Source organism: Electrona antarctica, assembly GCF_951216825.1.
Source record: "Electrona antarctica genome assembly, contig: scaffold_92, whole genome shotgun sequence".
In the NCBI taxonomy this organism is placed as follows: Eukaryota; Metazoa; Chordata; class Actinopteri; order Myctophiformes; family Myctophidae; genus Electrona; species Electrona antarctica.
The window spans coordinates 89,344-103,526 of record NW_027638697.1 but is presented as its reverse complement, the minus strand read 5'-3'; the positions used below and the strand labels follow the sequence as shown (position 1 = coordinate 103,526).

General features: G+C 43.6%; 2 protein-coding genes across 2 annotated transcripts in view; both read left to right on the top strand.

The window, feature by feature from the left end:
* The window catches only part of gpatch2 (G patch domain containing 2), a 30,070-nt gene extending 25,875 nt beyond the window's left edge, over positions 1 to 4,195 (top strand). The window contains exons 8-11 of the mRNA XM_079530731.1: positions 2,454 to 2,493; positions 2,690 to 2,754; positions 3,491 to 3,564; positions 4,008 to 4,195. Of these exons, the coding sequence (XP_079386857.1) occupies positions 2,454 to 2,493; positions 2,690 to 2,754; positions 3,491 to 3,564; positions 4,008 to 4,186 (358 nt within the window). The 3' untranslated portion in view covers positions 4,187 to 4,195. The remainder of the gene's footprint in view (positions 1 to 2,453; positions 2,494 to 2,689; positions 2,755 to 3,490; positions 3,565 to 4,007) is intronic.
* A 7,618-nt stretch (positions 4,196 to 11,813) lies between these two features.
* Positions 11,814 to 12,777, top strand: LOC306917829 (tetraspanin-3-like). Its single transcript, XM_079530733.1, has 2 exons — positions 11,814 to 11,984; positions 12,148 to 12,777. The coding sequence occupies exons 1-2, from the start codon at positions 11,922 to 11,924 to the stop codon at positions 12,673 to 12,675; spliced, it is 591 nt and encodes a 196-aa protein (XP_079386859.1). The 5' UTR covers positions 11,814 to 11,921; the 3' UTR covers positions 12,676 to 12,777.
* Positions 12,778 to 14,183: the final 1,406 nt, after the last annotated feature.

The following is a 14,183-nucleotide window of genomic DNA, read 5'->3' as shown; positions in this document are numbered from 1 at the left end:
GGGTCTAAAGGATGGAAACCAGTGGGTCTAAAGGATGGAAACCAGTGGGTCTAAAGTCTAAAGGATGGAAACCAGTGGGTCTAAAGGATGGAAACCAGTGGGTCTAAAGGATGGAAACCAGTGGGTCTAAAGTCTAAAGGATGGAAACCAGTGGGTCTAAAGTCTAAAGGATGGAAACCAGTGGGTCTAAAGGATGGAAACCAGTGGGTCTAAAGGATGGAAACCAGTGGGTCTAAAGTCTAAAGGATGGAAACCAGTGGGTCTAAAGGATGGAAACCAGTGGGTCTAAAGGATGGAAACCAGTGGGTCTAAAGTCTAAAGGATGGAAACCAGTGGGTCTAAACTCTAAAGGATGGAAACCAGTGGGTCTAAAGGATGGAAACCAGTGGGTCTAAAGGATGGAAACCAGTGGGTCTAAAGTCTAAAGGATGGAAACCAGTGGGTCTAAACTCTAAAGGATGGAAACCAGTGGGTCTAAAGGATGGAAACCAGTGGGTCTAAACTCTAAAGGATGGAAACCAGTGGGTCTAAAGGATGGAAACCAGTGGGTCTAAAGTCTAAAGGATGGAAACCAGTGGGTCTAAAGTCTAAAGGATGGAAACCAGTGGGTCTAAACTCTAAAGGATGGAAACCAGTGGGTCTAAAGGATGGAAACCAGTGGGTCTAAACTCTAAAGGATGGAAACCAGTGGGTCTAAAGGATGGAAACCAGTGGGTCTAAAGTCTAAAGGATGGAAACCAGTGGGTCTAAAGTCTAAAGGATAGAAACCAGTGGGTCTAAACTCTAAAGGATGGAAACCAGTGGGTCTAAAGGATGGAAACCAGTGGGTCTAAAGGATGGAAACCAGTGGGTCTAAACTCTAAAGGATGGAAACCCAGTGGGTCTAAAGGATGGAAACCAGTGGGTCTAAAGTCTAAAGGATGGAAACCAGTGGGTCTAAACTCTAAAGGATGGAAACCAGTGGGTCTAAAGGATGGAAACCAGTGGGTCTAAACTCTAAAGGATGGAAACCAGTGGGTCTAAAGGATGGAAACCAGTGGGTCTAAAGTCTAAAGGATGGAAACCAGTGGGTCTAAAGGATGGAAACCAGTGGGTCTAAAGTCTAAAGGATGGAAACCAGTGGGTCTAAAGTCTAAAGGATGGAAACCAGTGGGTCTAAAGGATGGAAACCAGTGGGTCTAAAGTCTAAAGGATGGAAACCAGTGGGTCTAAAGGATGGAAACCAGTGGGTCTAAAGTCTAAAGGATGGAAACCAGTGGGTCTAAAGGATGGAAACCAGTGGGTCTAAAGGATGGAAACCAGTGGGTCTAAACTCTAAAGGATGGAAACCAGTGGGTCTAAAGTCTAAAGGATGGAAACCAGTGGGTCTAAAGTCTAAAGGATGGAAACCAGTGGGTCTAAAGTCTAAAGGATGGAAACCAGTGGGTCTAAAGTCTAAAGGATGGAAACCAGTGGGTCTAAAGGATGGAAACCAGTGGGTCTAAAGGATGGAAACCAGTGGGTCTAAAGGATGGAAACCAGTGGGTCTAAACTCTAAAGGATGGAAACCAGTGGGTCTAAAGTCTAAAGGATGGAAACCAGTGGGTCTAAAGTCTAAAGGATGGAAACCAGTGGGTCTAAAGTCTAAAGGATGGAAACCAGTGGGTCTAAAGGATGGAAACCAGTGGGTCTAAAGGATGGAAACCAGTGGGTCTAAAGTCTAAAGGATGGAAACCAGTGGGTCTAAAGGATGGAAACCAGTGGGTCTAAAGTCTAAAGGATGGAAACCAGTGGGTCTAAAGTCTAAAGGATGGAAACCAGTGGGTCTAAAGGATGGAAACCAGTGGGTCTAAAGGATGGAAACCAGTGGGTCTAAACTCTAAAGGATGGAAACCAGTGGGTCTAAAGTCTAAAGGATGGAAACCAGTGGGTCTAAAGGATGGAAACCAGTGGGTCTAAAGGATGGAAACCAGTGGGTCTAAAGGATGGAAACCAGTGGGTCTAAAGTCTAAAGGATGGAAACCAGTGGGTCTAAAGGATGGAAACCAGTGGGTCTAAACTCTAAAGGATGGAAACCAGTGGGTCTAAAGTCTAAAGGATGGAAACCAGTGGGTCTAAAGTCTAAAGGATGGAAACCAGTGGGTCTAAAGTCTAAAGGATGGAAACCAGTGGGTCTAAAGGATGGAAACCAGTGGGTCTAAACTCTAAAGGATGGAAACCAGTGGGTCTAAAGGATGGAAACCAGTGGGTCTAAAGTCTAAAGGATGAAAACCAGTGGGTCTAAAGTCTAAAGGATGGAAACCAGTGGGTCTAAAGGATGGAAACCAGTGGGTCTAAACTCTAAAGGATGGAAACCAGTGGGTCTAAAGGATGGAAACCAGTGGGTCTAAACTCTAAAGGATGGAAACCAGTGGGTCTAAAGTCTAAAGGATGGAAACCAGTGGGTCTAAAGTTTGTTTTTGTCTCCCCGACAGACCGTGGTTCAGTCCAGCCTCCAGGAGAGACCACGGGCAGGTGAGATGCACCTGGATTCATTCATTCATTCATTCATTCGTTCGTTCATTCATTTGTTTGTTCGTTTGTTCATTCGTTCGTTCGTTCGTTATTTAGCCATTTACCATTTATTTGTATCTCTCTCTCTCTCTCTCTCTCTCTCTCTCTCTCTCTCTCTGTCTCTCTCTCTCTGTCTCTGTGTCTCTCTCTCATTCAGTTGCACTGGGACTCACGGACAGACCGAGGCCACAGGAGAGGCTGCTCAATGAAGACAGCCAACAGGTGAGAGAGAGGGAGGGAGGGGGAGAGAGGGGGAGGGGGAGGGAGAGAGGGGGAGCGGGAGGGGGAGGGGGAGAGAGACCCCAGCGGTCAGTGTGTGTTGTGTTACAGACAGTGTTGTTTTAGTCATAGTCTCTTGAATAGTTTCCATGTCGTTTTAGTCACATTTTAGTCACCTGGAATGTTAGTCTAGTTTTAGTCGACTGAATGTCATGAGATTTAGTCGACTACAATGTATTTTGGTGGTCCTTGATGCCGTCGCAATGGCTGATTTGACATTTGCTGAAAATAGCAGATCTACAAGCTCACAACGTGTCGTGTTGTGAGCTTGTAGATCTGCTAATTTTAGCATGCAATAAAGTGTAAAACGACTTATATTGGATCTCTTGTCCACTAGTCCCTTCCTAACATCTTAGTCTAGTTTTTATCTGTTGACTAAATCGTCAGTATATTTAGTCTTAGTTTTAGTCTTAGTTTTAGTCGCCGTAGCTTCGTTTTCATTTAGTTTACATTTAGTTTCCATTTAGTTTTCGTCAGTGGAAAAATGGTATTCGACGAACACTTTTCGTCTTAGTCGACAAAGACAACACTGGCGGTCACCTGTGTGTGTGTGTGTGTGTGTGTGTGTGTGTGTGTGTGTGTGTGTGTGTGTGTGTGTGTGTGTGTGTGTGTGTGTGTGTGTGTGTGTGTGTGTGTGTGTGTGTGTGTGTGTGTGTGTGTGTGTGTGTGTGTGTTGCAGACAGACCAGCGGTCATCTGGGCTCTCTGTGTACAGGTGACGTCAAGCGGAGACGGAAAGCTGTGACCCCGGCAGGTAAACTGACCTCTGACCTTTGACCTCACATTATAACGCTGTTCCCCAGTTGACGACATTGTCAGTATATCTTAGTCATAGTTTTAGTCATCGTGGCTTAGTTTTCATTTTGTATTCGTCTGCGAAAAAAAGGGGTAATAAGTCGACAGAAGATTTAGTTTTTTCGTCATAGTTCAAATGACCACTGTTAACCCATTCTGGGCGGGAACCCCTTTTGGTGTTTTAAGCATTATGTTGCACTTTAGCTATTGAAAAATAGCAGACATACAAGCTCGTAGAGTGGCGCACTATGAGCTTGTAGATCTGCTATTTTTCAATAGCTAAAGCATAACATAATGCTAACACCAAAAGGGGTTCCCGCCCAAAATGGTCTTAATTGAAAGGACGGTGAAGTTGGTCCTGTGTGCGCTCATCAGGGTGTCAATCCCGCCTCTTACCACCAGGAGGAGTGCCGGTGTCGGAGAGCGCGGCCCCCCCCATCCCGGAGAGCAACGTGGGGAGCCGCATGCTGCAGAACATGGGCTGGAGTCCCGGGACGGGCCTGGGGCCCGGCGGCCGCGGCATCACCGAGCCCATCCGGGCCGCCATGAGACCCAAGGGAGCCGGGCTGGGCTTCAACTAGCCCTGGGCGGGGTCCACGGGAGCTCCCTGGTGGGGGGGGGGGGGGTCCACGGGAGCTCCCTGGTGGGGGGGGGGGGGGGTCCACGGGAGCTCCCTGGTGGGGGGGGGGGGTCCACGGGAGCTCCCTGGTGGGGGGGGGGGGGGGGGGGGGGGGGGTCCACGGGTGCTCCCCGGGGGGGGGGGGGGGGGGGGGGTCCACGGGAGCCAGGCAGGGCTTCAACTAGCCCCTGGGGGGGGGGGGGGGGGAATCTAGACGCAGCTGCGCAACATGAGACTTAATTAATTAGAGCGACAGAGAGAGAGAGAGGAGTGTGTGTTCGAGGAGGAGGAGGAGGAGGAGGAGGAGGAGGAGGAGGAGGAGGAGGAGGAGGAGGAGGAGGAGGTGGAGATGAGGAGGAGGAGGAGGAGGAGGAGGAGGAGGAGGAGGAGATGTGGAGGAGGAGGAGGAGGAGGAGGAGGAGGAGGAGGGACCCAGAACCTGGATGTGTAAACCAGCGATTGTAAGCGTGGAAGGTATCTGCGCCAAACCCGCGGCGGCACCTAAAGCGAGGACGAAGGGGCGGACAATGTCCAATGTCCCCCATGTTGGACCAGGGCTGGACTGAGACAATGTCCCCCATGTTGGACCAGGGCTGGACTGAGACAATGTCCCCCATGTTGGACCAGGGCTGGACTGATACAAAAACAATTCGGCCCTGACGTTTTTCGGGGAATTTGGCCCAGGCTGACCCACCACAACCACCACCACCACCACTACCAGCGCACAGACAACTCTACTGACTTTACAAATACTTGAAATACAAGCCCTGAACACAGAAATGATACACCAACCAGCAGACAACTCATTTAACATTTGGCCCCAGACCGGCCCGCCCACCAGAGGGCCGGCCCACTAGAGGACACTGCTGTCCGACCCCCCAGGGGTCCTTGAGGGAGTTCCAGGGGGTCCACAGCTAAATGATAGTTAAGGAACCAAGTGGACCCTTATATGGGTCTGTAACTCTGAGAGTGTACCCATGTGTGTACAAACTCTGAGAGTGTACAAACTCTAAAAAGTGTACAGATGAAACCAAATGGACCCTAATGGTTCCATTTGTACACTCTCAGAATTAAATTAACATTGGTTTTACAATATAAATTGGGGGTCCCAGAGATATAAATGCCATTAAATGGGGGTCCGTAGACTAATGCATGTCAAACTGGGGGTCCCAGAAACACGTTGAGAATCACTGCTCCTCTTGTGGGGGTCCCTGGCATATCTTTTCAAACGGGGGTCCGCGGGGCTGATTAGTGTCCATGTGGGGGTCCTTGCCATGAACATGTTTGGGAACCACTGTTGCTGATCTACAAGCTCACAACGGGTAAAGGTGGCGTGCAGGATGGATAGGGCCCTTAACCCATTCTGTACGGGAACCCCTTTTGGTGTTTTAACTATTGAAAAATAGCAGACCTACAAGCTCGCAGCGCGCCACCGAGTGGCGCGCTGCGAGCTTGTAGGTCTGCTATTTTTGAAAAATCGTGAAAATGCGGCACAAATCTTTGAATATATATTCTTTCAGAAGACTTTTTTTTCTTCTTTTTTCGACGTCAGGCCTAAATGGGTTAAATTCTTCTGGTCAAGTATTTACTCGATAGGGCTGTGAATCTTTGGGTGTCCCGCGATTCGATTCAAAATCGATTCTCAATCCAAAAACGATTTAAAAAATAAATTCTAAAGCATTTTTTTTCCCAGATTCAAAACGATTGTCTATTCAAAATGATTCTCGATTCAATAATACAAATACAGCTGTGCTGATCTGAAGTGACTAGTACTGACTACACTACAGTAACTTGAAAATGACTGAAGACATGTTTACTGTGATTAGGGTAAGCTTACATTTCATATCACAAACTGTAACTCTAAGCAGAAAAATAAATCTATATATATATATATATTTTTTTTTTTGGAAATTATAAATCGATTTTGAATCGTTCATAACGGGAATCGCGATTCTAATTCGAGTCGACATTTGTACTTCAGTTACACTGGAGTACTTTTTAAAGATACTCCAGTATCGTTTTAAGATCAACGCCACTGCTCTCCAGAAATGTGTAGAAATGTTGCCCCAAACGGTTAAAAAAAGAACAATCTGTTTCATTTTATTTTATTTTTATTTAGTTTTGGTCTGGAGTTCCTTTAAAAGAACAATATCTGTTTCATTTTATTTTATTTTTATTTAGTTTTGGTCTGGAGTTCCTTTAAAAGAACAATATCTGTTTCATTTTATTTTATTTTTATTTAGTTTTGGTCTGGAGTTCCTTTAAAAGAACAATATCTGTTTCATTTTATTTTATTTTTATTTAGTTTTGGTCTGGAGTTCCTTTATGTTTTGGTCTGGAGTTCCTTTATGTTTTGGTCTGGAGTTCCTTTCCTAGACGAGCACATGGTGAAGTCAATATGTCAGGGTTACACACGCTTATGAAATACCTGGAAACATTTTTTAAATTTGAAAATAATAATAAAAAAAAAAAAAAAAACAGTCCTGGAAAAAAGGGTTGGAATGCATCAAGGGTCCTGGAATTTAAATATGTAACGTAAGTCGTTATTCGCCAAACGGGGCAGCCTAATGTGTTCCGGTACGCGGCAAAAAATAACAGCTCACAACGTGCTAGCCTGGCTAATAAGCCAGACTCAAATCACACTGTCCGGCAGGCAACTTTTGAGTGGTGTAAACCACTCCAACAACTGGCTTTGTTAGTTTACGTGTCTGTCTGTCTGTCTGTTCGTACCAAAAAATGAGCATGGTTGCTATGGTCACCCAGTTCACACGGGTGTGATTTCATTACGTCAGACATTACGTCAGACCACAGTTGATCAGTCTATATAAGACCTTACACCACTCAGTTCACACGGGTGTAATAGCGGGGCAGATAGCGGAAATAATCGTTCACTTGCGGATACAAGCACCAAAATTGGCACACATACTCCCTAGGGGTTGCTCTTTTGAGAAAACCACTGTGCCAAAAAAAAATTCAAGATGGCGGCCATTGAATATACAGTAATATTGCATTTCGCAAAATAAAATCCCATAGACTTGTCCTATTTGAATGATCTTGGTGTCAAATCATACATTTTTCACTATGTAGAATCCAAATTTGGACCCATGGACTTACTCACTAGTTTCCTTGTACCATATAACAGTCCCGGAATCCTAATATTCTGTTTGTGTTATGTCTGACTCGGGTAAAATGGATGGTAGTCTATATCTTAGTATTGTTAGAGGTTTAGTATGTGTGTGTGTGTGTGTGTGTAAGTGTGTGTGTGTGTGTGTGTGTGTGTGTGGGGGGGGGGGGGGGGGTACCGCTCGCACCGTTCAGTATCAGCTGAGTAATTTGTTTGGTGTAGCTAAATAAACCGTTGCCCAGGTGGAGCCTGCAGAACCATTGCGGCTCAAGAAACCACCACTCCTGAATGAAGTGTCTGGTGCTGGGACTCTGGTGCAACGCACAGGTCCTGGCGGTACTCCTGGTGAGAGCAGGAGTGGACCTGGTGAGACATAGGAGCCCGGACAGGAGTCAACCCACAGAGCCTAGTCCCTCCACATGCCAGAATTATGTGCCTCCCAGTCCCGGCAGAGTAGTTCCAACGGATTGTGTGGCCCTGGTCTTTCCCTAGTGGGTCTGATCGTGGGTAGCTACTGAGACGTAAGTTGGGACTTGATCACCCCGGCTGGGTCACCCGAGTGAGGGGTATGATGTTTGTGAGACCCGAAACCCTGATGACCTTGGGATACATCACTGAGGATACGTCCCGGGTGCATCCAAGTATTTTTGTTCTTTATGACTCCCAAATGTTGTCTAATAAGCCCTGCATCTTTTAGCTAGTGTAGATTACATGTAGTTTACCATGTATGATGTTCAGTTAGACAACCGCGCCTGAATTGACAGGGTATGCCAGCAGGGGAGAGCCGAGCCAATGGTAAGGGGGCTATACATGACTTATTCATGGACTTACCAACATGGTGTACAGATCACACTGGACTTAAATGATACTGGATGAACGATCGGGCTAGGTGTATATTTTATTGTCGAACCTAGTTGTATCCCATACCTTATTGTGCATGATGGCGGTAAAAGGATAACCCCTCTGCCTTGATTCACTGAATACAGATAATGATCATATTGTGATACCTTGATTACCATTCACCAAGATGTCTAATATAGACCCAGGACCGCCTAAATTCAAGACTGACTGGAGCAAGTGTTGTCTTTGCAAAGACAAGAATAGTATGAGCTCTCATCACCACATGCAATACAATCACAACAACAACTAATATTCCCCTGGTGGTGGCATTGAATAAACTCTGAGGAGGAACAAGGCGCAATATCATGAAGGTTGTCGCATTATGTTCAACAACACGAAACTGGAGAGAGTGAGAACCACAAAATGAAAAGCAGAGAGTGGAGTAGAACCAGCATTCAAAGCAGAGAGTGGAGTAGAACCAGCATTCAAAGCAGAGAGTGGAGTAGAACCACCATTCAAAGCAGAGAGTGGAGTAGAACCAGCATTCAAAGCAGAGAGTGGAGTAGAACCACCATTCAAAGCAGAGAGTGGAGTAGAACCAGCATTCAAAGCAGAGAGTGGAGTAGAACCAGCATTCAAAGCAGAGAGTGGAGTAGAACCAGCATTCAAAGCAGAGAGTGGAGTAGAACCAGCATTCAAAGCCAACCATGTTTCAGATGTGACAAAGATGCTGCATACTCTGAACTCACAGGGTATGCGTCGTCATAGAAAGCTATGACGATGAATCTCAATAAGAGTTATAATGAATGTGCCCAAACTTTAAATGACGGAAAACTTCTTGCAAGACTCAGTGGTTGTGATGGGATTATTAATACTCCTAACAGAGACTTTAAGAAATAATCGAGGTAGAGAGTGGACTGAAACAATGTACACGTTTATTACAAGGAGTGGTCTGTACCAGCCCAGGGAGGTGCACGGATGCAAGCCTCCAGACCTGTTCAAATGAGTCTCTCTTATACAAAATGAAGAAGCACAAATACATTGGAGGTGTGGTCAGTGGACAAGACTAAACATGGGTCTTGAGTAAGAATAGGTCATCTTGACAGACAATCAACAGGTGGAAGCCTTGCTCCAGGCAGTGTAGTATTTTCTGCCACTACATTCCACCATTTCAAATATGTAAATTAAATGTCTCATATTAATTTATACCAAGGAACATGAGATACTATACTGTCTGCAAATTTACTACAAAAAGATGACTTATATATGGACTATCTCCTAGAGTAAGAAAGGTTTATATTTAAGTGTATTCAATGTCCACCCACATGATAATTTTCTTTTTATTACACACAACTTCTGATGGCTGGTAGGGGCGAAAACCCTTTTCCTTCTTATTGGGAAATTCCAACCTACGACCCTCGATTTGTCTTGAGCGATCACTCATAAGCCAGCATCAGGTGTAGTCTTTTTTCGTGGTTTTCTCCTCCACGCAAATGTTCTCCTCTCCTTATGTTTCTGTCACAAGTTGTGGCATGGCATTTTAGTCTTTTTTCCCCATGGTGGGCCCAGTATTTCGTCTTTATCCGGCTCCCATCGCTGTCACTGGGGGGTGACTGCGGGGATGGAATGCGTGTGGGCCTTGTAGGGACGTCTGGAGTCTCTGGACGGACATGATGATGTGGCTTGGCTCTCATTGGTGTCACTGGCCCATGTGACATATTTATATGTCTGTCAGGTTTTCTTAGAGGGAGAACAACTTGCAGGTAATTTTGTTCACTTGAATTATTTCCACCGTGGTTAAAAAGGTGGTTATACAAAATTCATTTCAATATTATTATTATTATTATTATTATTTTACATTAATTGTCTTCAGCTTCAGCTTGTTATGTAGACAGCTCTAGAATTGCACTTTATGTAGTCATAGCACTTTATAGTACACATGTATAATATATTATATAGTATAGTATGTATAGTTTACATAGATACTCCAATGTTACGTTACGCATGATTCATGATAACTACTTTTTATACATGTGATGTATGCCATGCTTTTTGTTATTGCTTAATGTAAGTCGCTCTGGATTAAGAGCGTCTGCTAAATGCCTAAATTGTAATTCATATAACACTAGACTGACGTCACTGTATGTGTGTACATTTACCCATCATACAAACCCAAATCCTTTCAGTGCTTTCTCTGGTTGTCTTCATTTGTTTGTTTGTTTTTCCCTTGTTCAAACACATCTCCTGATATGTTTCTCTTAATTTATTGGATTTCAGAGCTGGAAAAAAAAACAAAACAACACACTACCCCTATTCTAAAACATTTGTTCTATACTTTTCCCCAGATGATAATACATAATTAGGAATTTATTAAGATCTATCTTGATCACAGTTGATCACAATCTTTCACAGTCTGATTTATGGTTAACTCCCTCTCTTATGGTTATTAGCTACATTGACAGGTTACACATTATTGCATCTTTACACTGTATTTCATCACTACTAGTATCCTCCTGTCAATATAAATATTTCAATAATGTATGAGATCGTGTGGGAGTTCTTACCTTGTCGATGCAATGTCTATAGATACTCATTTTTCCCTTTGTCCTTCCTCCTGTAATTGCATTGTATCACAACACTCTTCCTAGACGAGTTATTCTAAGTTTTTAGTGAGTTAGTCAATATCGCCATATTAACCATGCCATGCACACTGGGAAAGGAAGATATTCATTAAATTGTCAACACATTTAGACCATCTCATTGATTCACCATCCAGTCCTGGAAAGTAGGAAAGAACAATTTTCATTAGAATTACTTCACCTAAAAATAACACTGTTGTACACAGTGATACCTTAAAACATTTTACTTACTTATAGGCCTACTCGATAAACATCACATTCCACACATACCCGGGCCATTCATTCTCCACACTTGCCCCTGCGTAGGTCTTCATTCTACTTCGCTCCATATCACACCAAATCTGTGTAGTGGCCTAACCCATAGGTCGCCACTTGACCCCCGGCTGGGCCCCACCTGTCTGCGCTTTTAACAAGTCATTGAAAGCGGGGTTGTCTAGTGGCACACCACAGTGCTTCTGAAAGCAGTTCTCCAGTCTATTCCTGTAGGTGTCACAGGTTTCATCAGGCCATTGCTTAGTGCTGTGAATTTTTTTCCAATCAGTGGGTACTGGAAATGCTGCTTTGATGCTGTCAAAAAGACCACCGTGATTCAGCAGCTGTCCAGTGACAATGTGATTTTGTGCTCCATTCACATCAAAATGTTCCCTGAGATGTAGCCATTTTAATCCAAAGACTTTGCGAAATACAGATTCGAGCATTCTTGCCGATGGCTCATACATCTCAATCAAGTCTAACACAGCTGCACACCAGCGCTCCACGTTGACTTTGTGGTCTGGAAGGTCCTTCACGATGTCTTTCAGTTCATCAGGTGTCCCGCGTCGCTGCACATGTACTGTTGAAGAATATGTGTCTATTTCTGAGTGCTGTGCCCCAGTCCCCCGATGAGGATGAGGTTCTGGATTTGGAATGAATGGAAATAGCTTCCTTGGACAAAGTCTCTGTGACAACTGCTCCCCCCTGTCCTTGATTGTTTTTGAGGGGTTCAGTCGGTCGGTCGGGGTATCGGGATGTCAGCGGGCCAGGACAATATGTCTGAATAGAAGAAAAGCCTTTTAACTTTTATAGCAATACTGGATTCCTTCTCAGTATCAGGCATGGGGCAGTGCGGCATAACGTCGTCAAAGACGGTGTTGGTCTTTCTAAATCTGATATTTTGGGCAGCAGCTGGTATTTTATGCTATGTTGGAGCCTATGTGTTCATCACATATGATGACTATGACCACTTCTTTGAGGATGTGTATACCTTTATCCCTGCTGTGACCATCATTGCTGTCGGAGCCCTCTTGTTCATTATTGGACTCATTGGATGCTGTGCTACAGTACGAGAGAGCTACTGTGGACTTGCAAATCATCCTTCTGCTGGTGTTCATGACGGAAGTGGCTGTGGTGGTTCTTGGATATATTTACAGAGCAAAGGTTGAAGATGAGGTTAACGGTTCCATCCGGAACGTGTATGACGAGTACAGTGGCACCACCAGTGATGCCCCGAGCCGTGCCATCGACTATGTGCAGAGACAGCTTCAGTGCTGCGGAATCCACAATTACTCGGATTGGATGAACACTCGCTGGTTTAATGAAACTAAAAACAACAGCGTCCCCATTGGCTGCTGCAAAAGTAATACAGAAGCCTGCACTGGATCTCTTGCTCATACTGAAGACCTCTACCCGGAGGGATGTGAAGTTCTAGTTGTGAAGAAACTAAAAAAGATCATGATGTATGTCATCTGGGCTGCACTAACATTTGCTGCAATTCAGATGCTGGGGATGCTGTGTGCATGTGTGGTACTCTGCAGGTGGAGCCGAGACCCCGCCTACGAACTACTCATCACTGGGGGAACCTACGCATAAAGTTTCCTTCTAACAATAATACGTTCACAGACGTGCACTAAGAGTGACTTAAACCGGTTTTGACCGAGAACATGAAAACAAACTATTTTACATACACTAACATCTTACCTTGGCGACATGAGGCCAGGTCCTTTGAAATAACATTAATTTACTCATCAGATCTTTCAGACAAATGTGGGCCCGCAATTCTACTCGGTACATCTACAATTTGACATGCAATCTAAAATGCCGTAGAGGTTTTGTTTGTTTATTGTTTCAGCAGCCTACTGAATGTAGTTTTAGAGGTTTGACAATATGTCGCCATAGACTCAAGAATAAATTATGTTCCAATGCTTAAAATGAATTTGAATTAAATTATGTTCAACTTAAACTATACTTCATAAACTATACACTTCTTAAACTATACATGTCCCCCCTCTGAGCACTTCTGTCGGACATAGATAGAATTTATCCATAGAATTGCTCATAATTGCTAGAACCATCGCTTTACTTTAAACATTTTTAATATTACCTAAGCTATTTAACAGCATCAACATCCTATTAACACTAAGCTATTTTACCCTATTCGTCACTTCCTCCTGCCAGTCTATCTATAATTGAAACAACGTGCTAGGTATGTTTTGTGCACGCAGATCTGCTATTTTTAAAAATCCTTTTCTATCTTTCGGTACATTTTTTTTTCCCTAACTTCAAATAAAATGATCTCACATCTATAAAGAAATAAACTAAGGATAAACACATCTAGGAATACATTTTGAAAAACACACACTAACAATAAACTTTCTCCGGTAAGTAGGAAAGCCGACTTGGTTAAATGGTTTTTAACTGTTAAATCTTGTTCATTGAAAATAGCTGATCCACGGGTTCACTCAACTGATTTCTTAAAATAAAATGCTAGTATTTACATGACTCGTAACTTAAAATAGTATGTACATAATGTTCTTTGTTAAAATAGTATTTACATGACTCTGCTGTATATGGTTTACACTATTATTGATATATTTATTGATATATAAATAAACACCATGATCAACTAGACATTCAAATTGAACCTCATAGCTTATCATACAAATGTGTATGCGTCTTAATTAATTGACCAGTATGCTTGCTGCTTGATTGTTTGATGGAAAGTCCAGATAATAAAAATCCTTCCTTCTAAAGTCCTCCTCCGTCACATTATTGCATGGACAAGTCCCTGTCTGAAACAAGGATGCCGGCTGGAAGCGACAACTGTTTACTGAACTGTGGAGTATGCTGCACTTTGTAAAAATGGCAAAATATAACTCCTAACGTTGTTGAAGTGGGACACATATATCCCCCTGACTTATTTACAAAATCATTCCTGCATCCCAGGACTCATTTACTTTTAAAAATTACTCTTCTAAGAAATTAAAAAATGACTGGACACATCTAGAATCAATTAAACACATCTATAGTTAAATTAGAAGATAGTAAACACATCTAGTTAAATTCAGGAAGAAATTTTAGGAAGATAGTAGAGCATTGAG